Below are 26,730 nucleotides of genomic sequence, written 5' to 3'. Positions count from 1 at the left end.
TGGGCTTGCCCTCTGAGAACTTGTCCTACTGGCAGAAGCAGCTTGTGCTCATCTAAACCAGTTTAAGAAACAATTAAGTCAAAATGGCCTGGGGAAAAGGATTACCTTCCTTAAGAAATACAGCAAGGCTATTCTGGAAAGGGGGCAGTGTATTTCATAGGGTGTAGAGGGAGTATTTAAATTCCTGTAAACAGGGATTTCCGAAGGCCAGAAGCAAGCACAAGCCCAGGACAAGACACAGGCTTAGAAAAGACAGAGAGGACCCTGAACTTCATATATACCTCTGGATGATCTTCTTGACAGGAGGATTAAACTCTGAAGGAAAGCACCAGCCAACCCAGAACCAATTTGCAAAGACTGTGAAAGGCGATTTATACACTGGTTTGTTTGATTTTGTTAGTTTCTGGCACTCAAGGAAATCTCATATAACTATCTGGATACAAACCTGAAGAACACTCAGCTCAGGGACTATCTTCCAGAATTAACACTTTAAAACATTAAAATGTTCAGTGCACAACCAAATATTACAAGATAACAGAAAAAGGACATAATGGTCCATCCAAAGGAACAAGATAAAAATCCAGAAACCATCAACAAAGAAGAACATACCAGACAAAGACATTTTAAAAAAAAGAAAAGAAAAGAAAAGAAAAGAAAAGAAAAGAAAAGAACATCCTCAATATGCTCAAGGAGATAAAAGGAAACATGGAAAAAGAACTAAAGGATATCAGGAAAACAATGAATGAATAGTATGGGAATCTCAATAAATAGAAAATTTTCAAAAGGAACCAAACAGAAATACTGGAATTGAAGACCATAGTAAAAGAAATGAAAAATTTCCCAGAGGGTTTCAACAGCAGATTAGAGCTGGTAAAAGAAAGAATCAGTGAATCAGTGAACTAGAAGACAACTGAAATGATTCAGGCTAAGAAATAGAAAGAAAAAAGAATTTGAAAAAAAAAAGTGCCTATGAGAACACCATTAAGCATATCAATATACATGGAGAGTACGAGAAGGATAGAGAAAGCAGCAGAAGGAATATTCAAAGACAGAATGGAAGAAAACTTCTCAAATTTAACCAAAGGCATGAAGAATCCCAACAAACCCCAAAGAGGACAAACTCAAAAAGAAGCACACCCCCTCACATTAAAAATTATGAGAAAGTACACATGGTTTACAACTTTTACTACACACCTTTCCTTGGCCACCAAGTATTTTAAAAGTGTGCCACCTTTTACCCTTTACTTTTTCTTTAAGTTGAAGGTGATACTTTTTCTATATATGATGATACTCCTGTCAACTGAAGTGAATGTGAGCTCAGATATCAACATTATTATATTCTAAAATCAATCACTATGGAAAATCACCTGCATTCTGTCATTTGTCAGATTAAAGTATCTTTTTTTCTTTAACTTTTAGCATTAAATAAAGATAAAATTGGGAGCACTGAAAAAAAAAAAAAAGAAGAAGCACACCCAGACATATAGTAGTCAAACTATCATATGCAAAGGACAAGGAGCAAGTTCTGAAAGCTGCAGGAGAAAAGCAACACATTATTTTCAAGGAATTCTCAGTAAGATTAAGTTCTGACGTCTCATCAGAAATCATGTAGGGATCAACAGACTTTGATATACTACTTCCAGTAACTGATAGAACATCTAGACAGAAGACAAATACGGCAATAGAAGACCTGAATGTTACCATTACCAACTGGACATAACAGATATACATGGAACACTTCACCCAAGAGCAGCAGAATACACATTCTTCTCTAATGCACATGGGTGATTCCCTAGCACAGACCATATGTTAGGTCACGAAACAAGTCTCGATAAATGATTTTAAAAATACTGAAGTCATACAAGTCATTTTCTCCAAGGGCAATGGAACAAAGCTAGAAATCAGCGGGAAAAATGAAAAATTCACAATAAGTGGAAAACAACATACTCTCAAACACAAATGAGTCAAAGAAGAAATCACAAAAGAAATTAGGAAGTATCTTAAGCTGAATGAAAACAAAAACACAATATACCAAAACTTATGGGATGCAGCAAAGGCAGTGTTGAAAGGGAAATTTATAGCTCTAAATGTTTACATTAAAAAAGATGAAGGACCTTAAATTGGAGACCTAACATCACAACTGGAGCAAACTAAACTCTACGTGAACAGAAGGAAGGAAATAAAGATTAGAGATAAAAGAAATAGAGAATAAAACAACAACAGAGAATTAACAAAGCCAAAAGTTAGTACTTTGAAAACAGCAATAAAATCAACAAACCTTTAGCTAGAATGATGAAGAAAAAGAGAGGACATAAATAACTAAAATCAGAAATTAAAGGGGGAGGGGAGAAATTAAGATGGCAGCTAGGTGAGACAGGGCAAAAAAACACCTCTGTGAAAAACACTAGATAAAAACCAGAGAGCGACCCAGATTACCGGTTGGACGAGGTCTGCTAGTACCACAGGGGCCATATACCTGGTGAAACCGGGAGTCTGCATTCTGAACCGAGTAAGCTGGCTGGAACACCCGCAGCCGCGTGGCGGTGTGCGGAAGCCAGGGGTTGGCGTTTGGAGACCGACTGGTTCCTTTAAAAAACAAAAAAAAAAAAAAAAAAGGGAAAAACACAGGAGCGGCTGCAGCCGTGACAGCCGGAACCACGCAGTAAAACACAGCAAGAGGGGGCTGGGCCGGCCTCTCGGTGTCTGGCCTGGAAGATAGCCCACTGCAGATACCCTCAGGGCAGGGGGAGCGGAGGGGAGAGCCGGAAGCAGAAAGAAACCCCGCGGCTAGCAGCTGGCTCCCTGGAGGGCTGAATAAACTCCTGCCCAAGGCCGTGCCCACAGCCCAGAGCCCTGCCAGTTGTCCCAGAGCTGGGAAGGAGGAACTGTGCGAGGAGGAGGGGGTTGAGACGCCCCGTTTGGTCATCTTTGCATCAGGCTGAGAGCGTCCCTGTGCGGCCCGGCGGCCTGGGGCTTCCCTTGAGGGACGGCGTGCACTGGTGACGTAGCATGGCATTCCCTCGGCAGAGGTCCTGGAGGATCGCGGCTAGGGGAGGGAGCCCGCTCGGAAAACCCAGGGACACTACGCCAAGTCTGGTGGTTTGTGGGACAGTGAGAGAGAGGGTCTGGAGCTAAAATGAAATGAAGGCTTAGACTCTTGCGGCGGCCTTGAATCTCTGGGAACCTGGGGAATTTGAATATTAAAGCGGCCCTTCCTTCCTGGCCACCTGGACACACGCCCCACATTCAGGGCAGATGGCTCCAGCAACACACTCAAACTGTGTTCTCCAACTGAACCCCACAAGAATCATTTCCCCACATACCGCGGGGACAAGGCTGAGAACTGACTTGAGGGGTATAGGTGACTCACAGATGCCATCTGCTGGTTAGTTAGAGAAAGTGTACGCCACCAAACTGTGTTTCTGAAAAATCAGATTGGTATCTTTTTTTTCACAACTTGAAACAACCCTATCAAGCAAAGCAAATGCCAAGAGGCCAAAAACAACATAAAATTTTAAGGCATATGATAAAACCAGATGATATGGAGAATCCAATTCCAAACCCCCAAATGAAAATATCAGAAGAGACACAGTACTTGGCACAATTAATCAAAGAACTACAATCGAGGAACAAAAACATGGCAAAGGATTTAAAGGACATCAAGACTATGGCACAGGATATAAGCGACATAAAGACGACCCTAGAAGAGCATAAAGAAGACATTGCAAGAGTAAATAAAAAAATAGAAGATCTTATGGAAACAAAAAAACTGTTGGCCAAATTAAAAAGACTCTGGATATTCACAATACAAGATTAGAGGAAGTTGAACAACGTCTCAGTGTCCTAGAAGTCCACAGAACAGAAAATGAAAGAACAAAAGAAAGAATGGAGAAAAAAATCGAAAAAATCGAAATGGATCTCAGGGATACGACAGATAAAATGAAACGTTCAAACTTAAGACTCATTGGTGTCCCAGAAGGGGAAGAGAAGGGTAAAGGTCTAGAAAGAGTATTCAAAGAAATTGTTGGGGAAAAGTTCCCAAACCTTCTACACAATATAAATACACAAAGCATAAATGCCCAGCGAACTCCAAATAGAATAAATCCAAATAAACCCACTCCAAGACATATTCTGATCAGACTCTCAAATACTGAAGAGAAGAAGCAAGTTCTGAAAGCAGCAAGAGAAAAGCAACTCACCACATACAAAGGAAACAACACAAGACTAAGTTGTGACTACTCAGCGGCCACCATGGAGGTGAGAAGGCAGTGGCATGACATATTTAAAATTCTGAGAGAGAAAAACTTCCAACCAAGAATACTTTATCCAGCAAAACTCTCCTTCAAATTTGAGGGAGAACTTAAATTTTTCACAGACAAACAAATGCTGAGAGAGTTTGCCAATAAAAGACCTGCCCTACTTCAGATACTAAAGGGAGCCCTATCGACAGAGAAACAAAGAAAGGAGAAAGAGATATAGAGAATTTTAACAGACATAAATAGAACCTCACATCCCAAATCACCAGGACACTCATTTTTCTCTAGTGATCACAGATCTTTCTCCAGAAGGGACCATAAGCTGGGACATAAAACAAGCCTCAATAAATTAAAAAAAAAAAAAAATTGAATATACTCAAAGCACATTCTCCAAACACAATGGAATACAAATAGAAGTCAATAATTTTTGAATTGTAACTCCACTATTTACTTCCTACATGACATAAAATACACAAACTCTAATGACAAATCAGTGGTTTTGAACTCAATGTAAAATATGCAATTTTAGACACCTATATAAAGGTGGGGGAATGGAGGAGTATAGGAACATAGTTTATGTGTCCTATTGAAGTGAAGGTGGTATCAAAGAAAAACAAGATTGTTATGGATTTAAAAGGTTAATTTTAAGCCCCACAGTAAACACAAAGAAATTATCAGAGAATATGACCATAGAGATGAAAAGTAGAGTATGGGTTAAAAGAAATGGGGGAAGGGGCAATGGGGAGTTAAGAAATGAGTGTAGGGTTGCTGTTTGAGGTGAAGGTAAATTTCTAGTAATGGAGGGTGGGAAAGAGCATTACAACATTCTAAAGGTGATTAATCCCACTAATGGAATGCAAGGGAGGGGGTGGAATGGGAAGATTTAGGCTGTATATATGTTTCCACAATTGAAAAAAAAAAAAAAAAAAGACAGTCTAAATAGATAACAATTGAATGCCAAGGATGAACCTGGATGGGACTGGAGGATGGAGGATAGGAGGCTGAAAGGGACACAGTTGAGACATAAGGAAAAGGAAATATAGAATGTAAGCTTTGTATCATTATTGAATCTCTTGTACTTCTTAGCTGTGCTTAATGGGATTGCATAAAAGAATGTTCTTGTTCGTGGGAAGTGTATATGTGAATTACAGTGTTTGTTCAAGGATGTGTGCAGCTAGTTCTCATGTCCAAAAGACAGAGCAATAGATGATGGATGATAGATAGGGAGGGAGGGAGGGAAAGAAATAGCGATGTGACAACATGTTAAAGTTGGTGGATTGGGCTATCGGGGGAGGGGGGTCAGGGTATGATGGAGTTCTGTGTATGGGGTTAGTATTGTCTTTGCAACTGTTCCTATAACTTTGAATTTATTTCAAAATAAGAATAAAATAAAATAGACCATTAAAGAAAAAAAAAGATATTATGGATTTCATGTATCAGACCTTCCCAGGGAAACTGCATTTTAAAAGAGGAGGAGCTGTGACATCTGAATAAAGGTATTAAATGCTAAAAAAAAAAAAAAAAATTAAAGGGGGTACATTACTACTGACTCCACAGAAATAAAAAGGATTATAAGAGGAAGCAATGAACAACTGTATGTCGATAAATTAGACAATCAAGACGAAATGGACACATTCCTAGAAAAACACAAACGACCTACACTGACTGAAGAAGATACAGAAGATCTCAACAGACCAATAACTAATAAAGAGATTGACTCAGTAGCCAGAAACCTATCAACAAAGAAAAGCCCAGGACCAGATAGTTTCACTGGTGAATTTTACCAAACATTCCAGGAAGAATTAACATCAATCCTACTCAAACTCTTACAAGAAACTGAAGATGAAAGAACACTTCTTAACTCATTCTATGAAGCCAACATCACCCTAATACCAAAAACAGATAAAGATACCACAAGAAAAGAAAATTACAGAACACTTATGAACATAGATATAAAAATCCTCAAAAAATACTAGCAAATCAAATTCAACAGTGTGTTGGTAATTACATGTATTTTAATCACATGGAACATAATTAAAAGAATTACATATCATGATCAGTTGGGAGTTATCCCAGGTATGTAAGGGTGATTCAATATTAAAAAAAAAAAATGTGATATACAACAATAGGATGAAGTTTAGGGAGGAAAAAAACATGATCATCTCAATTGACACAGAAAAGACATTTAACAAAACCCAGCACCCTTTCTTGATCAAAAATATTCAAGATACTTAGGAATAGAATTAGTGCTCTGACATTCCAGGTCCAAGATGGCTATAGATGGTAAGGGGGGATGTTGCTAATGCATTTTCCTGAGGTGAAGGGATTCTAATGTTTTCAGAGAACCTTCCGGGAAGAACAAGTCTACTTCCAAATGAAGGAGAAGAAAGATAATTCAAGCCCTTCAGTAGCTTCAACAAATCTGGACCACAAAAAAACCATGTTGGGACTGTTGTAAGAAAGACTTGGCTCACACATCCTTACAACTAGAAGGACGTGATCCAGTCACTGAGGCCCACTACCACCAAGAGGGGTCTGGTTCATGTTTGATGGGGAAACATGTCTGGAGCTACATTATGATATCCAGGCAACTGGAATAATTTATTTTCATTGCTTCTATATGCTTCATTCCTTCAAGGAATTCCCAATATATGTGACAGGAGCTTGTTGTCTGCTCTTGGCTGAGAAAGAAGAAATGCCAAAAAATGTAAAGATATCATCAAAACAGCTCATAGTTTGTTAAATGATGTACAATTTGGCCAGTTTGGAGATGATCCAAAGGAAGAAGTAATAGTTTTGGAGAGAATCTTACTACAGACCATAAAGTTTGATTTACTGGTGGAACATACCAATTCCTACTCAAATTTGCAAAACACCTCAAAGATAGTAAAAACAAAATTCAAAAATTGGTTCAAATGGCGTGGACATTTGTAAATGAAAATCTGTGCACCACTGTGTCACTGCAGTGGGAACCAGAGATCATCGTAGTAGCAGTGATATATCTCACAGGATGCTTGTGCCAATTTGAAATACAGGAGTGGACCTTCAAACCCATGTATAGGAGATGGTGGGAGCAGACTGTTCATGATGTCCTTCCTGGCATTTTGGAAGACAGCTGCCACCAAATCCTGGATCTTTACTAGCAAGGGAAACAACAGATGCCTCATCACACCCCCCATTAGCTCCAGCAGCCCCTATCTCTTCAGCCTACACCACAAGTGCCACAAGAACAGTCACAACAGTCCCAAGGCCCTGAGCCTTCTCCATCTCCACAGAAGGACACCCAATAGCCCAGCAGCAGTAGCAAGCAGCACAGCAACTGAAGAAACAGACTCTGCAGTCCAGTCCTCCCAGACACGTTAAACATGCTGTGGTTGTTTCTCCCAAAGAAGAAAAGAAAGCAGCAGAACCACAACCACCCAAAATTCACAAATTCAAGACCACTCATCCACCAAAGCCTCTGGCCTGTCCACCTCCAGGCAAAAAGCTTCCCCCTTGCAGCTGCCTTAGGCCAGGCTGAGCCACTTCGCTCCAAACTGGCAACCTCCCCAAAGTCCAGATCACCCCTCCAGCCCACTTGGCCCTGGTGCACCAGCCATCACCACTCCCGCACAGGCCCTTACCTCCGTCCCCCCCCTCCAGCTATATAACAGGGAGGTCCACCACTAGCTCCTACAAGTCCGGAGAGGGTTACCAGAACCTACAGTCCCTGATGAAGACCAAGAGCTCCACCTACAGCAATCTGCCCCCAGCCTATGGCCCACCCACGCACCTGTCCTACTACCCAGTGTCTACCCTCCAACTCACTCCCAGTGCCTGTGCCCCTGCCACCAGCCTCCTTCCCCCAATCCACCATTCCCACCCCCACTTCTGGCTAACCAGCCCCCTTCATCTCCAACTTCTCACCCCATCCCTGCACCCAACTCCAGGCTTGGGACTGCTGCTGGCTAGCTACCCACCTCCAGCTGTGCCCCCTGGAGAAGAGCCACCCATGGTTCCCCATGCCCCCACCCAGCAAACATCCAGTGGGGAGCTGGGGCAGGCAACCTGGATGAGATAATGTTGTGGGCGATTAAGGTAGCATGCATGAAGTCCACTTTTCAGCAATGCCGAAAACATGGCCGCCAGGGCTGATGCAACAACAGCTTGGGTTGCCCTCCGCCTTCTTTACGGAAGCGGTTCGCGCCAAAAGCACTAACCATACATCTGCCTTCCACCCTATCAACAGCAGCAGCCAATCCTAGATCGCCACCTGTCCTTACTAGCCACTCCCATCCTACCCTAGAGTATATATGCTCAGCCTCCTCAATAAAATTTTGCAGCTTGATCAGAAACCTGTCTTGCTGTCATTCTTCGTGTCTCTTGTCCCATACCATTGTTCCTTCACAGGACTTGGAGCTTCCGTTGATCGTCCCGCGGGCCGGGACAAGATAACGTGATGCCCTTTTAAATTTTTTTTAAAACAAGTTTTCCTAATCAACTTGAAGAGTAGTTTAAGTGGGTAAGAGGCAGGGTACCTTGTAAACTGCTAGACAATTGCAAGATGGAAAGAAATGGACCAGTGAAATGAAACTGGGGTAGCCCTCCACATCTGGAGAATGGGAACAAGCTGGCTTTTGGCAAAGCTGTGGCAGAAGCACTGCAGTATGATTGTGCACACCTGATTACAGCTGAATCCAGAATCCTGCACTGGGCTATTTTATGCTAGTGAAAAGGAAAAGTTCACTAGCCATACTGGCTCAATCAATATTTCAAAAAGGAGTGACTTTCCTTCTAGAAATCAGTGCCTATTTTCCTGGGAAACTCAATTTTAAATAGTTCAATTCCATCTGAAGGCACACCGTTAAATCATTTTCACGACAAAATGATTTTCATTTTCAGTGATGTTATTCCATGACATCCAGTAGGTCAGAAGAACCACGTTTTTTTGATTTCTAGATAAGTACATCCATTGTATTAAAATTATTTTGAAGGGAAAAAACTAGGAATAGAAGGAAACTTCATCAACATGATAAAGTGCATATATGAATATCCCACAGCTCACATCATACTCAGTGGTGAACTGCTTAAAGCTTTCCCTCTAAGAACAGGAACAAAAGACAAGGAAGCCCACTGTCACCACTCTTATTCAACAAATGTATAGCCAGAGTTATCAGGCAAGAAAAAGAAATGAAAGGCCTCTGAATTGGAAAGGAAGAAGTAAAGCTTTCCCTATTTGCAGATGACAAGATTATATATATACATGTGTATATATATACATATATATGTATACAACCTGAAAAACCTACAACAATACTACTAGATCTAATAAACAAATTTGGCAAAGTGGCAGGGTACAAAATCAACACACAAAAAATGGCAGTGTTCCTATACACTAGGAATGAGCAATCAGAGGAGGAAATTAAGAAAAAATTCCATTTACAACAGCAACTAAAAGAATCAAACATCCAGAAATACACTTAACCAGGATGTAAAGGAATTATACACAGAAAACTACAAACATTGCTAAAAGAAATTCAAAAAGACCTAAATAAATAAAAGGACATTTCATGCTCATAGATTAGATTAAAGCAATTTTCAGATGCAACACAATCCCAATCAATGTCCCAACAGCCTACTTTGCAGAAATGGAGGAACCAATCATCAAATTTATATGGAAGGGTAAGGGGCCCCGAATAGCGAAAAACTTCTTGAAAAAGAAAAACATATTTGGAGGATTTTATAAGTTACAGATTTCAAAAGTTATTACAAAGCTACAATGGTCAAAATAGTGTGATATTGGCACAAGGTCAGACACAGACCAATGGAATTGAAAGGAGAATTCAGAAATAAACTCTCACGTCTTTGGACAGTTGATTTTTGACAAGGGTGCCAAGTCCACTCAGTCAGGAAAAAAACAGTCTCTTCCAACAAATAGTGGTGGGAAAACTGGATATCCATACACGAAAGAAGGAAGGTGAACTCCCACCTCATATCATAAATAAAAATTAACTCAAAATGAATCGAGGACCAAAATGTAAGAACTGGAACTATGAAACTCCTAGGAAAAAAAAAAAAAAAAAAAACACAGAAAAGCATCTTCAGGACCTGTGTTAGGCAATAGTTTCTGAGACTTTACACCAAAAACATGAGCAACAAAAGAAACAGATAAATGAGACCTCATCAAAATTAAAAACTTTTGTGCAAAGGACTTTATCATGAAAGTAAAAACATAACCCACAAAATGGGAGAAAGTATTTGGAAATCACATATCCAATCAGGGTTTAATATCCAGAATATATAAAGAAATTGTACAACTCAACCATAAAAAGATCAATTAAAAATGGGCAAAAGATTTGAACATATATTTCTCCAAAGAAGATATAAAAATGGCCAAAAAGCACATGAAAAGTTGATTAATATTATTAGCCATTAGGGAAATACAAATAAAAAGCACAACGAGATACCATTTCACACCCACTAGAATGGCTGCTATTAAAAAGATGGAAAATAGCAAGTGTTGGGGAGGAGGAGGAGAAAAAGGAACACTCATTTCATTATTGGGAGAAATGTCAAATGGTGTAGCCTCTGTGGAAAATAGGCTTCACAGTTCCTTAGAAAGTTAAGTTAGAATAACCATACGACCCGTCAATCCCACTTCTAGGTATACAGGAAAAAGAACTGAAAGCAGGGATTCAAGCAGATATTTGCACACCAATGTTCACAGCAACATGATTCACAATTGCCAAAAGATGGAAGCAACCCACATACCTATCAACAGATGAATGGATAAACAAAACATAGTATATACATGCAATGAAATATCATTCAGGCATTAAAAGGAATGAAGTTCTGATACATACAACAATATGAATAAACACTGAAGACATCCTGCCAAGTGAAATAAGCCAGAAACAAAAGGACAAATATTGTATGCTCTGATAGGCAATAATTAGAGTAAATAATTCACAGACTCAGAAACTAGAATACAAGTTACCAGGGGCCCAGGTAGGGACAGGGAATGAAGAGTTAATGCTTAAATTGTACAGTTTCTGTTTGGGGTGATGGAAAGTTTTTGTAATGAATGGTGGTGATCATAGCACAACATTGTGAAAGTAATTAACTCTGCTGAATTATGTATTCAAATATGGTTAAAAGAGTAAGTTTTAGGCTGTATATATGTTACTAGAATAAAATTCTTAAAATCTATAGGACTGTACGGCAAACAGTGAAATCTAATACAAACTTTGAACCAAAATTAATAGAATAATTGTAATAATATTGTTTCATCAATTGTTACAAAGGTGCCACACTACTGCAAATTGTTAATAATGGGGAAAACTATTTTTGAGGCGTAGTATATAGGAACTTTGTATTTTTTGTGTGCTTTTTCTGTAAACCTAAAAAACACATATATATATTCAAAAGACAAGAACTACTTTTATGCACAACAGGTGCTATATAAGAAAATAAAATGACAGCATTAAAAAAAATTTAAAAGAATGCCTAAAGCTCATTCTTCCTGTAGAATTCTTGAACAATGACTGTCTTCTCTAAAGGGAAAGAAAAAGAGGGGTAATACACTCAGGAATGGGGAAAAGAAGGTGCAATTATAGATATGACACATAATCAACACCTGTCATTCTCAAACCTGAGGAGTAGTGTTTTGGTTGTTTTCCTTTTTTTTTTTTAAGATTATATTATATGGAATGCAAAAATCAGAAAGACAGTTCCAGCATCTCTTACCTGTACACAGAAGTCCATCTTTATAGTAAAGTGCATACACTCTGGCACTGTGTCCAATTAATGAAGAGGTCTCAAATGCTTCATGGTCCTCCAGTTGCTTCATTCTCAAAATAGCCTTCAAATAAACCTTCTTCCAGTGCAAAGCGTCTTGAACAGAATCATCTATCTGCCAGCCCAAATTGTTACATGCAGTCTGCCACACCTCTGTACAGGCACTTATCACCTTATTCCACTGTTTAGAGACGAGGCAGCATGTGAGTAAAGTCTGAGGATCAAGCCATTTTAACAAATAAAAACTGAGCTCCAGGGGAAGGAGTTTGAGGAAGTCCCGCTTGAGGAGAGTCTCCAGGTTATTGGAGAGATGCCTGAGCTGGACTGCCCCACTCAGACTAATCAGGTGATCCAGAGTTTCATTTTTCTGCAAGTCCGTCAGAGAAAGAAATGTAACAGAAATGTTATCAAGCCATGTCTCAAAGTCCTTTCTCTCCATAAGGTTATGGAAAAATTTACCTGTGGCACATCAAAATATTGTATTAGTTCTGCTCAAAAAGACTGTTCAAGCAAGACTACTAACAAATGATGTATTAAAAATTAGTGTAAAAATTGCATTACAACTTTATGCTCAGTTACTACATTACAACTTTATAGTTAATACACTGTATCTAAAAATTTTACATGCACACACAAAAAAATACATTTGAGAAAACACACTTTCAGCAAACTATGATTTCTGAAACATGTCAGTGAAACTTATGTCAGTGACTGTGATTTGTTCCTTCTGAAGTCTAACACATGCTACATGCATCTTCACCTTAAAAGATTTACAAAGTATTCAGTATGAAATAGTGTATTCTATATACACACCCCATCAAAACCATTATAAACTATATGCTTAACGAATTCCTTAACACACATTCGGGCACTAAAGTCACAAAAATAAGCAACAGGATGTGACAAGAAATCAAGTCTCTGGAGCAGTAACCTAAAGCATTAGTTATCATGCTAGGCACAACCTGACCTGTCACTGAAATTAAATGATGGGCTATTTGCTTTTATAATTGATGTTCAGGCAAAAAGGTACAGGAGGAAAAGAAAGCAGGTGTAATAAGGCATGTGCCTCAGGTATTCTGGTTCTTCCACCTCCTTTAAGGTTCTGCATGTTAGAACATGAATTACCAAAGGTCTCATTTGGTCTTACATAGTCTGTTTTTATAAGCCTCATATGAGCTGGTGACAATTCTTAACCATGACAACTCTTAACCTCCAGAGAGCCATGAGGATCCTGGAAGCCTGCAAATAAGGCAAATGAATAATCTCAGTGCTTACAAAACACTCCAAAACAGGTATCACATCATCTCTGTTTTGCAGATGAGGAAACTGAGGGTCCTAGAAGCTAAATGATTTGCCTACAATCACAGAGCTATCAAAATAGTAACAGAACAGACAGGAGGTCAGTGGTCTCAAGATCAGTATTCTTCCAACCATACCAAGTTGTCTCCCTCTACAGTCAATTACTACTAGAAGACCCACAACCAGATCAGCTCTAGGGACACTGTGCCTATTCGAATGTACCACCTTTAGGAGAATGACAAATTGCTGCAGAGCTAACAGACAAATTTTAAAGAGCCCAGCATTATATACTGTGTCAGGATGTGAACTCACTCTTAATGGTGGGGAATAAGCTAATGAAAAGAGAACAAAAAATAAAGCAAACCAGTAAAAATCCCAAGAATAGCCATGTGTTAATGACTGTTAATGCCAAGTAATGGACATGAGAACTCATTATTCTCTTATTTAAATTTTCATTTAAATTTTCCATGATTAAAAAAACTTTCCCTCTAATCTGATCACTCCGTTTCCCACCAGGTTGTCAAACTATCTGCAAAACTTATGTCTAAATTAATGTGGAAGAGGAAAATAAATTTCTTTCCAGACATTTCATCTAGATCTACACAAATAGTCACATCTCATCTTTCAACTTTGTAAATAAGATAAGTAAAAATCATTTTCAGTAAGTTTCCAATATCAAATTTGACAAGAATTCAATCAGACAAAAGAATCTAACTTATTAGTAGAAGTGACCAAACTTTTCCAATCACGCCATCTGCTGTCCAATAGTTTTGGTTTCTGGAACAGTGACTGGACTGCAAGATAGTACCAAGAGTAGTCTCAGGGTTTAGGCTAGATAGAATTTGTTGATTTATTTTAATCACTTACTAGGGTGCTGAAAAATCAGTTCACTGAAAGTTTTGTCAGTTTATCACAACAAGCCCTCTTCTTTCTCTGAAACCCAACAATCCTCTATAACATTTCTAGAAAACCTTTTGAAAGTAATTATTCACAGAAAAAAAGACATAATCCTTTTCTGTGATATTCATACTATGCCACAACCACTAACTAATGGGGAGTGGGGGAGCTAACCTGACCATCCAGGTGAAAGGACCAGCTAACTCCTAATAGAATTTCCCTCTCAAATGTTTTACTTTCAATCATCTATGGGGAATGGCATCCAGACAAAGCTCAAATGTTTGATTTTGCAAATAGTTAAGATTTGCAACAACTGCTGGTACCACAGTTCAATTAAAAACACACACCAAAATACCTGCCCTGGAATCATTTTTTATATAGAAAAGTATGGGGAGCTGCCTCGATTACACCTAAAAGTGTACTGCCATTTATCTGTAGGATAAATACTACATTTGTGAGAGTTGGATTATTATTTAAATGGCCACAACGCAAATTTATAATAACTATTTAAACATTATCAGGGTTAACTTGCTTCCTATCACTCTCAAATAACTAAGAGTCATTCTACAATATGCCAAATTAATATGTTTGTGACACCACTGAAGAGTAGAGGGCAAACTTTCCAATGAGCATCTTTTAAAAACCCAGTCATTCCAAAGAATTACATATTCTCCTAACTCCTAATAAGAGTTTATTTTCCTACTCAACCCCTTATGGGAAGTCATTTTCCACTTCACCTTTGACTGCTGTTAAAAAGGGAATCTTTTTTTTTTTTTGGTAATAAAGCAGGCCCCATTAATGCTGTAGAATGAACTATTACAAAACACCAGTTATTAGTTTTCTGAAAAAATCATTCTGACTTTGGAGGAGGTAAAAAATAAGACTAGAGTGACTTTTTAAAGACTCTTTTCAAGAGAGCCTCTAGGAAAGTAATGTACTGGCACGAAAGACCAAAAGGGGAAAACCAAAGGAAGAGGGATTTTAATACCAGGAGTAGCTTTCCAATCATCAGAGCTCTCTAACAAGGGAATAACTACCTCCAGAATGGTGAGCTTGCCATTACTGGACAAAGTCAAGGACAGCTGTATATACAGGTATATCCAGGATAAACAAAAATGCTTTGGAGTCAGTCAAATCTTATATTGACTCAGTCACTTCCTATGTGATCACCTGCATATTCAACTAACTTCTAAGCTCAATTTTATCATCTGTAAAACGGAAACCATCACCTACCTTGAGGATTATGAGAATCAGAAACAAAGCAGGAACATGCTTAGCACAGTGCCCAGTTAGCGTAACTCTAACAGTACTTATTGTAAGTTTTATTATTATGAATGCCCAACAGGAAAGCTTTTTGTGGCACTGAAGCTTAGGATGATGGAATAGACTAGATAATCACTAACATCCCTTTTAGCTCTATGATCCTATCGCAAAGTTTCTCCCCTGCTGTCTTGGCCATTTTTCCCCATCTCAGACTAAATATTAAACATGCCCACATGCTCTCAATTTTAACAGTCACAAAGCTCTGAGGAAATGGGTGGTGTGACGGAGAGATTCCCTTCACAGAGGCCTGAGTTTGGTCATTAACTCCCTATGTGCTCTTAGGCTACTCTCATATTTGCATTGGCTTTAAAAGATAAAGTACTACTCAAAAACATTTCATAAACTCATTTGATCTTCACAATTGCTTGGAAGCTATCATTACTATTGCCTTTAAGTAATAAGTGAGGAAATTTAAGGCCCAAGAAGTGGAGTAACTTTCCCAGAGTTCCAAACAAAGTGGCAGGCTCAACACTTCATCCTCTCTCCCCTCCAAAACAACAACAAAAAAAACAAAAAACTATATTCCTAGGTCTTATTAGAGACATGATATTCTGGATGAAAGTCTGAAGGTGTTTTCCTCTTCTCCACCAGGTCCTGGCCCTAACAAGACTTTTTTGTGGGGGTAGAGGAGGCTTCATCTTCTCCCTCTTTTCTTATCAAGCATCATCAGCAGGTAAGGAGTACAGAGGCTTTGAAAAATGTATATATATATATATATCTATAAACTTACATATGCATAAAATACATTTGGGACATTCAAGAAACTGGTAGCACTGGTTTCCTTAGAGCACTGGAGAGAAGAGGAACAGGGGTGAGATGGCCCTTTTTATTATTTACCTTTTTGAATTCCAGATCATGTGAACCTACTCTCTATTAAAACCCTGTTTTTTCATTTTAAGAATAAGAAATCTTTGAAAGAATATAAATGTTTACAAATAATAGGCTCTGCAGCTTCACTTGATGCTGGGTGACCGTGGGCAAATCACTTCACCTATCTCTGATCCAGTTTCCTCACTCGTAAAATGTAACCACGAGGAGCATTACATACAAGGGTTTTTGCGAGAATAGGAAAATGCATGTAAAACGTTTAGCATAATAGCCGGCACACCGCAAGCCTAAAATAATGCCAGCTACCATTATCACTTAGCATTAATAAAGTGATCTTTGCTTTATTTCAAGCAGCAACCCACATACACACCTGTTTCAACGTACACCCACAATTACGGCGCAGTCCCTCACATTAGTACAGCACTTTCTACTTCAATAAACCACTTGTCCACACTTCAGCATCTTTCAAACTTAAGGTAGTCCTGGGACATCATTAACCCATTTTGCAGATAAGGAAACGGAGACACTAGGAGTCAGAAACTCCGAGACTTAATTTTCCCGTCTCTAAAATGAACTCCATATCCCTTCACACGCTCGTCGACCCCAAGGTCCCCTTTTCCAGAGCCGAGTTCCGCGCGGCACTGACCTGAGCGAGCGCCCCTGGGCCCGGGACCTCGCGCCGGGCTCACACCGACTGGGCGCGCTCGGGCCTCCAGAGCCTCGCAGCGGCCGGGTCCGCTCCGCAGCCATGGCGCCTGCAGCGACAGAAAGACAAATAGCGGTGGCGCGGCGAGTCAGCAGAGGCGTCGGCGCCCAAAAGCCCCTTCGATGACCCAGCCCCGCCTCACATACAAACCTAGACCTGAGGCCGCTGCTCGAGGTCCGCAACCTCACAGGGGAGCGGCTTCCGGCGCTGCCTGCGTCATCTCCGCGCGTCCCTCCGCTCCACGGCGCCCAGCGGAAGCGTCTACACTTCCGATCTCCGCCCCGAGGGCGTGGGGGGGGTTGCGGAGAGCGTGGGTAGAGGCGGAGCACGCGCGGTACGGCTGGGTTGAGGCTTTTTCTTGTTCGTTCCTTAACCGAAGGTTTTTTCTGTGCTATGTATCAGAATTTATACAGTGCGTTCATGTCTTTCATTCAATATGGTCTTACGCCAACTCTGTGGCACTTTTATTATACTTACTTTACAGGGGAGAGGGAGCTATGGCTCAGAGAAGTTGAGACCTGCGTGTCCAAAGTCAAACAACCCACTGAGCAACTGCTATGTCCCAAACACTGTTTTAGGAGCTAGAGTTAGTGACTAACATGCACAGAAATCCCTGACTGCCTGGGCCTTACATCCTAGTGGGGGAGGGGGGAGGCAGACAAACAAATAACCAAGAAAGCCACGGTGCAAGCCTTAGCAACTGCTAGGAGAAAAATAAAGCAAGGTTAAGAGGGCGGGAGCGGGGGTGGGGGGCTGTTATGGGAGACAAGGGAGTCAAATGTTTTCAAGATTTGAAAGCCAGCTCTTCCACTCTCTGGTCTTGATCTTGGCCTTGTTACCGAACTTCTCTGGCCTTGTTTTCCTTATCTGCATAACAATGGTAGTACCCTCCTCATCTGGCTGTTCTGAGGATTGAAGGAGATGAAGTATGTAAATCTTTTAGTATTAAGAACTAAAACTGCACTCGCTATGTGCCAGACACTCTTCTAAGCACTTTATATGTATTATCCCAGTTCTCACAACAACCCTGCAGGATAGTTACTACTATTAGCCCCATTTTTAGAGATGGGAAATTTGAGGCCGAATGAGGTGTAAGGGATCTTGCCTAAGATTGTAGTAACTGACGGGCATAGGATTTCAATCCAGGTGGACTCCAGAGTGCAAGTTATCCTGGTCTCTCTGTAAAAGCTCATAAACAGCTTGCACACACATACTTACACATCCCACACACCTTCTCATCCATCCAACCAGCACTGTCCAATAGGACTTCCAGCAGTGAGTCAAGTGATCTTTATCTCTACTATCCAGTACGGCAGCCACTAGCATCATGTAGCTATTGAAACCTTGGAAATGTTTCTAGCATAACTGAGGTATGAAATTTTAAATTTTATTTAATTTTAATTAATTTAAATTTAAATAGCCACATATGGTTAATGGCTACCATATTAGAAAATGTTGTCCTATGATATAGACATAATACAAAGACATTCACACATCCAGTTAGGGGTAGAGCACAGTCAAGTCTCCAAGCATCCTGAATTCATCTAGGATACTTCAAATGTGAGAAACAGCATTGACTATGTGGCATGGGAGCCAGGTATGGGGTCCTGAAAGTCAGATATCAAGAGAGATAATTTTATTTGGTAGGCAATAAAGCTACTGTAAGACTTCTAAGCCAGAAAGTGCCTGATGACAACACTTTAAGAAAATTTAGGAAGATCGAGTTACATAGATCGCATAACCACCATGAAATAGAAGGCAGTAGCAGGGAAATCAAGAAAACCAAGAACCCAGATCTCTGCAGCAGTCTTAACCCAGTATGGTAGGGATTTGATGAATCAAACTGGAAACTCCAGTTGAAGCTGACCCAGAGACAATATTGTTTGAGCTTCTCATGGACAAAGGACCCCAAACTGTAAGTTAAAGGCCAGAGGAGTTCCAGGAGCAAAATTTATGGCTCTAAAATGTGAAAAGAAAATGGCAAAGTAAAAATTTGTGTTTAATTACTCACAAGGCCTATCTAATTATTTAATTTAGTATACATAAAAATTCCCTTTCATTTGAATGGGTTTTTTAACATTGGGTTTTCCCACTTTGGAAAAATCTCCAAGTTTGCATGATGATTGTTGAGAAAATGAAATGAGTTATTCTTAGCCAAATAACTACAAAAACTGCTGTGAATGGCAGGTAGGAAGATCAACATGTGAAAAGAAAAAGATGAAATGTTTTCTGGTTTATGTGACAGGAACATGAATATATGTTGGATGGTGTTTCTTTTCTTGAAATAAACTTTCTAGTAGAAATAATGTTTGGGATAATTCCTACACATAAGTTATCCAGGATTACAAGAAATGTAACAAATGTCAAATGCATAGTTTCTTCAATTCACGCTAAAATGAACATGTTGATTTCCATTTTGAGGTAAACTTCTTTGAGGGAAGTAGTTTGGATGCCTGACAATTTGGTAAAGTTGCTGTATATCCTACACTAGGAATTCAGCATCCCTTCCAGGGAGACACACAAAACCTTGCTGCCAACTAGAAATGGCAAGTATTCCTTGATGTTTAGTAAGTTTCTTCCCTGTGCATGTACCAGGAAGCAGGAATTACTCCAACTGTTCAGTTTCTTGAGATGTACCCCAAAACATCATATACAGCATTTCTCCTTGTGTGATGATGCTGTGGACAGGTGATGTGGGTGAACTGTTCTTTGAGCTCCCACAAACACTTCACCAAGGACTCAGCATAAGGATGAGGGGTCAGTTTCATGAAGTACACAAGATTTGGAGCATTTGAAGAGGTTTGCTTTCTCTGTTCTTTGTTCTGGATTCATTCTAGCTGTAATATGATCAGCACTTGCTCTCCTAGGCAGCCAACAGGTATTCTGGGACAAAAGCTCAGGTTGATTGGCAAGAAACCTTATCCTTAAAGTTTCAGGCACAAAGTACTTTACTTCAGTTGCTGTTAGACTCGAGTTATACTAAGATACATTTGGGCATAATTTGGCATCTGGACTCAATAACTTCCAAAGCTCTGAAATTGCTCCCAGACAACATGCAGGTAAGTTTCTTATCATCTTTGAGGCATTTGATATCTATAAAAACAGGCTTTGAAGAGGCTGAATTTTCTTCTATGTGCAAATCATCAGCACTGAGAAAGTGGAAAGGAATTCAGATCACAATTTTAGGAGGTTATTTTGTTTTGATGGTTTTTTTCTTATTCAATGGACATGGAAAAATAAAGATGGGAATCAAGATTCTCCAATGGTTAAGAGTGAGCTTTGGAATATGACGGACTTGAGTTAAAATCATAGCCTTACTCTACCCCCCAATTCACTGTGAGATCTTGCACAAATTACTCAACTGTTCATATGCTCAACTTAATTTTGGAGATAACCTATCCAAAAGGGATATTACAGGACTAAATGAGCCAAATGTGTGAAGTGCTTAGCACAGTGCCTGGCACATAGCAAGTGCTCAGTAAGAGGTAACTATTATTAGGGGAAGTTTTGTTGTTCAAAGCTCCAATTAATACGGCTTTAACCCCCTTTAATGTTCCCTGTATGCCCTTCCAGAGGAAAATTTCCAAATCCTTTGAATAGGTGGAATAAGCTCTCCACAGAGATCTTAAATCTCTGGAGTAGTGCTATGCAAATAGCAGGAATCTGCTGACACTGACAGACATGTCAGATGGATTAGGGGACACTGTCAAAATAGATTCTGATTCAGTATTAAATTGGAGAGTCATACTAAAAGAATATAAATGTTTGATAGTAGCCGGTGTTCAGTGGCCATCAAAAGCTACCACTGCATGGAAAAACAGCCCTTGACCTGTTGTAATTAGAGAAGAAACCAACCCAAGTGCTTCAATTCAAGAAAGAGCATCATATATTTTCCTACAGGCTTTTACCACAGTGATGCCACTTTTTACTTTATATCTATGTGTCTGTGTTTGATTCTCCTTTCTTTCCCAGTTTCTAACAGCTACTTGTATATAGTAGGTTTTCATCCAAACAAGCACCCAACCAACCAACTAACATTTTACTCAGTGTTCACTTTGTCCCTAACACTGGACTCAGCACTGGAGAACAGTTAGACATAATGGCTGCTATCTAGGAGACTACCATCTAGTTAGAGAGTAAGATAATAAACAAACAAACACTTAAAATAGAGTGTAGTACTGCTAAGTGCTGCCATAGAAGTTCATACATGGTTCCATGGAGGGAAAGACAGGAATGGAGAAGTAGCTTGAATGAATACATGTTCTTTTCTTATTCAGGTGGTATTCTGCAGGCTTCGGACTCACCAGTGGTGTTTCATCCTTTTTAATGTCATCCTATTTCATGCCTTGCTTTTTGGGGCTGACTTTGTAGAAGAGTACTTTCTACATTCTCTGCCTTACATAGATATGAAAGTTACTGAAATTAAGGATAAGGCAAGAAAATTGAATGTGGAGCCCTTAAGAAGTAATCTCTCCAAATATTATATACTGAGCCAGCCAGAGGTGTGTAAAGGGAAGAACATTTTTTTGCTTTCTCTAATCTTCAGTAACCCAGGAAATGGAACAAGGCGGGACCTCATCAGGAAAACCTGGGGTAACGTGACCAGTATCCGAGGACACCCCATTCTCACACTGTTTGCTTTGGGAATGCCTGTTTTGGTAACCACCCAGCAAGAGATAGACGAAGAGTCCCGTAAGAACAACGATATAATTGAAGGAATCTTCCTGGACAGTTCTGAAAACCAAACCTTGAAGATCATTGCCATGACACAGTGGGCTGTAACTTTCTGTCCTAATGTGCTGTTCATTCTCAAGGTTGACGAAGAGATGTTTGTCAATTTACCGAGCTTAGTGGACTATCTTCTCAATTTGAAAAAACACCTCAAAAATTTCTATGTAGGAAGAGTTATCCATCAGGATAGACCCAACAGAGACCCTTACAGCCAAGAATTTGTCCCTCTTAGTGAGTACCCAGAAGGGTACTACCCAGATTATTGCAGTGGTGAGGCCTTTATAATGTCCCAGGATGTGGCTCAGATGATGTATGTGGTTTTCAAAGAAGTACCCATTATAGTGCCAGCTGATGTGTTTGTAGGAATTTGCGCTAAATCCATTGGGCTTATACCCACCCACAGTTCAAGGTTTTCTGGGAAGAGGCACATCAGATACAACAGATGTTGCTATAAGTTCCTTTTCACTTCCTCAGAAACTACAGAACCCGAAATGCTTCTGACATGGAAGGATATCAATGATGGTAAAGAATGTACTCTGTTTGAAACTTACTACGGGCTCATTTCCTGCAAACTTCTGACATACCTTGACAGCTTTAAACGTTTTCACTTAGGTACCACAGAAAACAATGCTATGTATTTTGGTGATTAGGATTTATTTTCCTTGCCTATCCTTTTTAAATTACCTTCTATCCTGTTATAGAAAGCCTCCTTCCTCCTGTTTTATGTAGTTTCTCTGAGTCTTTCATTGTACTTACCAAGTTGCAAAATGTTTAGTGTCTGATGTACTAGATCTTATTGAGATTTCATTTTATGTAATTTAAGTAGGTATAGCATGATTCTTTTCAAAATAAAACCTTCCTTTCAGAAAAGAGGGAATTTTAAATTTAATTATAACCAAACATCTTGTTTCTCTTTACAATTAAATCGTGAATACTTTATCACATTCCATGGGACTGTCATGACTCAGTGATAGTGGTGATTGATATTTGAGAATCCTAAGAATTAAAAGAAAACATTATATAAGGATTTTTTATAACAAAATATTAGTCTCATCTGCAAGCAGGAAACATTTTAGTAATCTGGGTGGTGGAAATAAACCTAATCTCAAAGTATTAGTCACCTAGTATATATTAATTTAAAGATCACTATTGTAGTGACTTAGATCTCTAAAAACAATTTTCATCAAGTACTAATCAGGCACTGCTTCACAGATGGGGTGCAACAGATTTACAATTCATGTTATGTATACCCTTTTTTATTTCTTTTGTGTAATGACTAGGCATTAGAACAATGGTTCCCATCCTGGGGTTCCTGAGATTTTCAGTGTCCCCAAAGTAACACCTTGAAAATCCCTGTCATAATAATGATTAGCATCATGTTTTTGGATGTTATTAAATTTTACAAAGCCTCAGTTTGTTATTAAAACAATCTTAGGGTTAATGGACTGAATGAAATATGTCAAGTGCTTAGCACTGACTTGGCAAATGTTAAGTGTTCAATAAGGAAGAGGGAGCATTTAAGAACATATGTTCTGAGCTACACAGCCTAGGTTAAAATCTTGGCTCCACTTATTAGCTGTGTGACTAGGTCTTATCTGTAAACAGGGCAATAACAGTATCTAACTCCTGTGAGTGGGAAAATAGCAACATGAGTTAATACATGAAAAGGTTTTAGAACAATGTCTAGCACACAGTAAATGCTCAACAGTTAAGTAGTTATTGCTATCTATAAAATATGACCAAGTAACAATTTTAAAGGGAACTCCCCCTCAATAAGTCAGAGTAATATTCTACCCCTGGGCTGTGTGACATGTATTTAATTTCTTAGTCTTATGTCTTTGTCTGCAAAATGATACTTAACTTATACGGTGTTATGAGGATCAAATGGGAAAATGCATAACACATGCCTAGAACAAGTAGATGCTAAGAAATGGTAGCTATCAGTAGTAATGATGATAAAGAATTTTTTACGTTTTCCCCTTTAAATCCTAGGCTTTGCTCATCATGAATTATTTTGTTTTCTAAACATGTTCTCTTGCTTTCATACTTGTACTTGATATTCTTTCTGCTTCTATGCTACTCCCCCCTTTTCTTTACTTAACTATCTCCTACTGGTTCTTTAAGATTCAGATCAAGTGTTTCCTTCAAATGGAAAACCTTCCCTTTCTCTCAAGTCTGGGATAGGTGTTTTCTGTGTTTTCCTCTATCATTGTACCTACTATACACTCTAATTTTCTGTTTAGCCACTTGCTACTTAACTTCTCTGAGCCTTGGGTTCCTCATCTGTAAAATAGAGATGTAAAAATTAAATGAGATGAACTCAGCGTTTAAGACAATGTCTAATACATCATAAGGTTTCTTTTCTCAGTGCCAAGCACAAGATAGGTACTCTGTAAATGTGCATTTATTAAATGAACAAATTTAAAAGAAAAAGTCACTGCCCCAAAAATCAAAAATGAATTTGCAGGCCACAAATAGAACAACAGACACACCCCTCTGAACTCTGATGTTAAATGAATAAAATCAACATCATGGAGATTAAGCAAAGTCACTTTAAAGAAAGAATGTTTCTTAGGCCAGGAAAGAGCTGGCCATGACCTAATTAATGATACTAACATTAGGAAAATGGTCACCATGGAACATGGAAAAAAGGAGAGAGAAACCAGAGATGGTGGAGGAGAGACAATGAATCTGAGAACAAGAGAATTCCAGTTACTTGAGAACCATTTTGTTACAAAGCAGGAATGGTTTATCAACTTCTTGATGGCCTAAAAGAAATTTATCTCTAGATTCTGAACCTGTCCGAGTCTGATAACTTGCTCATGCAGGAGCGTCTTTACTGGTTCCTTGACAGAGAAAGTGCTTTGCCATTTAGAAAAAAGGGTTCTGGAAAATGGATGGGAACATTTTTTGTCAATGAAAAGAAGGAAGATCAACCAACCTATGAAAATGAATGAGATGGCATACTTGTTTATACATATTGTTCCTTTCCTTCTGCTTTTGGTTATTATGAGTCAGTCTGACTCACTTTGCAACTTAAGATTCACTATACGGATCTGAAAAATTAAAGGCAAATCATCAATGACAACCCACCAATAAATACAATGACAGCATGGGGATGTTTTTGGTTAGCATGTTATCACACCCTTTCCTCCCAAACCAGAACAGAGTAAAATTATTGAAAAAACAGCAAAAAAGCATCAAAAGAACCCTGGAAATATTTGTTTAGATTTATTTCATGCCTTCTTTTCAAAGGAATAATAGCAATTAAAAAAATCAAAAGAGAACTTAGTAAAATTATTTATTCTTTGTATACAGAACATAATTTTAAGATTCCAGAATACTTGTTTTTCAAAGCATACTTAAATCCAAGTCTTTGAAAGTGGACTGAAAGGGAAAAAAGCACCAAAAAAGGGGGAAAAAAAAAAGTGGTGAAAAGAACTAAAAAATAATTTAGTTCCATTCTATTTAAAGCAAATTTTGAATAAGACAGTGTGTATGTCCATGAAGTTTTCAGGGAGGAGAACCATATAGTTACTGTTTTGTTGCAAAGATTAAGGCAATCAAAGGAATCTGAAAAATACATGGTTTAGTTAAGACCACATTTTCCTGCTTTCAATGTACACCAAAACTCCTGGTTCCATACCATGTATCAATGTAGAGAAACAACAAATGTTGGTGATAAAGTCACATTAGATACTCCATGGTAATTCTGGAGGGAGGAAAGTCTCGGTTTTGTATCATACAGATGGAGTCAAATCCGTCTGGAGAAGTTCGGGTCAAAAAATGGTCCTCTATATTAGACTCAAGAATGAATTATTCAGCTCCTTCCACTGCTGTCATGGAAATAGGCTTCACATAGTATGGACCTTCACTCAGGTAAGTCCTCAGCCTCAAATAATTTGGGTTCCCAAAGATTTCTGCAATTGTCTTGGAATTGGCAAGTGCTTTTACTAGTTCATACTTGGCATCTTTTGAAGCTTTGTCATGTTCCACGGACCGGTCCATCACATATTCTACAAAACCTGGACTGTTAAACATAAGTTGCTGAGCCCAGGGTTGGTTTGCAATGGCCTGAAATGGAAGGCAGAAAGAACACAATTCCCTCTGAACCTGAAGCAGTTAAGTTTGTTAATGGGATGGTACAATACTTTAGAAAGAAATCTGGCAACATGAACCTTTAAAATGGTACTTTCTGCCTAAGTAAATACCCTCTTGGTAATCTAACTTGAGAAAACAATCCTAAATATTAAAAAACTCTGTATACAAATATGTTCATCATTTTTGTATATTAGATTGAAAAACCACAATCTAAATGTCTAACAATGGGGGGATGGTTAAGAAAATTATGACATAAAGCAATAAAAAATTTCAAAATAAAAAATATTTACAAAGAATAGGTAATAACATGGTTAAGTCTGTTACATGAAAAAAGTTAATCCAAATTATATACATGACATGATTACAACAATGGAAAAATAAAAACTAGAGGAGAAGACTACCCATAACAAACCCTCACATATAATGCAGAAGATATTTTCAAGAATGTTCATTGTAGTATTATTTGATACTATCAAAATCTTGACTGACAGAATGATAAAACTGTGGTGTCTGTACAATGAAATACTAATGACTATAATTATATCTTTCAATATGGATAAATCTTAAACATAATGTTAAAGAGAAAAAGCAAATTGTAGAATGTTATGAATAACACGATACCATTTACAAAGTTTAAGAATATATAAAACACTATATTTTGTTAAGGATACATACATATGTAGTAAAACTATAAAATCATACATGGACCTGTAAACCCTGAATTCATGATAGTGGTAACATACAGGGAGGCAGGTAGGAGAATGGGATTGTGTAGAGGTAACAAGGTATGAGTGTATAGTTGAAATATTTCAC

At 38.7% G+C, this 26,730-nt stretch overlaps 3 protein-coding genes and 1 pseudogene across 3 annotated transcripts in view; 2 read left to right on the top strand and 2 right to left on the bottom strand.

Annotated features, from left to right (window-relative positions):
• FBXW2 (F-box and WD repeat domain containing 2) overlaps nucleotides 1-17,355 on the bottom strand; it is a 45,331-nt gene extending 27,976 nt beyond the window's left edge. Inside the window, exons 1-3 of the mRNA XM_037797353.1 lie at nucleotides 17,236-17,355; nucleotides 17,026-17,134; nucleotides 11,982-12,491 (exon numbers count right to left, since the gene is read on the bottom strand). Coding sequence (XP_037653281.1) covers nucleotides 11,982-12,471 — 490 coding nt within the window. The 5' untranslated portion in view covers nucleotides 12,472-12,491; nucleotides 17,026-17,134; nucleotides 17,236-17,355. The remainder of the gene's footprint in view (nucleotides 1-11,981; nucleotides 12,492-17,025; nucleotides 17,135-17,235) is intronic.
• On the top strand, nucleotides 6,631-8,316 carry LOC119505084 (annotated as a pseudogene).
• A 2,783-nt stretch (nucleotides 17,356-20,138) lies between the features above and the next one.
• LOC119545322 (putative UDP-GlcNAc:betaGal beta-1,3-N-acetylglucosaminyltransferase LOC100288842) lies at nucleotides 20,139-22,475 on the top strand. Its single transcript, XM_037850818.1, has 2 exons — nucleotides 20,139-20,144; nucleotides 21,363-22,475. Exons 1-2 carry the CDS (start codon nucleotides 20,139-20,141, stop codon nucleotides 22,464-22,466), a joined length of 1,110 nt encoding a protein of 369 aa, XP_037706746.1. The 3' UTR covers nucleotides 22,467-22,475.
• Nucleotides 22,476-25,127: 2,652 nt separating this feature from the next.
• PSMD5 (proteasome 26S subunit, non-ATPase 5) overlaps nucleotides 25,128-26,730 on the bottom strand; it is a 37,759-nt gene continuing 36,156 nt past the window's right edge. Inside the window, exon 10 of the mRNA XM_037798039.1 lies at nucleotides 25,128-25,890. Within this exon, the coding sequence (XP_037653967.1) occupies nucleotides 25,633-25,890 (258 nt within the window). The 3' untranslated portion in view covers nucleotides 25,128-25,632. The remainder of the gene's footprint in view (nucleotides 25,891-26,730) is intronic.

The sequence above is a fragment of the Choloepus didactylus genome, chromosome 10, assembly GCF_015220235.1.
Source record: "Choloepus didactylus isolate mChoDid1 chromosome 10, mChoDid1.pri, whole genome shotgun sequence".
Taxonomy (NCBI): domain Eukaryota; kingdom Metazoa; phylum Chordata; class Mammalia; order Pilosa; family Megalonychidae; genus Choloepus; species Choloepus didactylus.
This window is presented reverse-complemented; position numbering and strand designations above follow the sequence as displayed.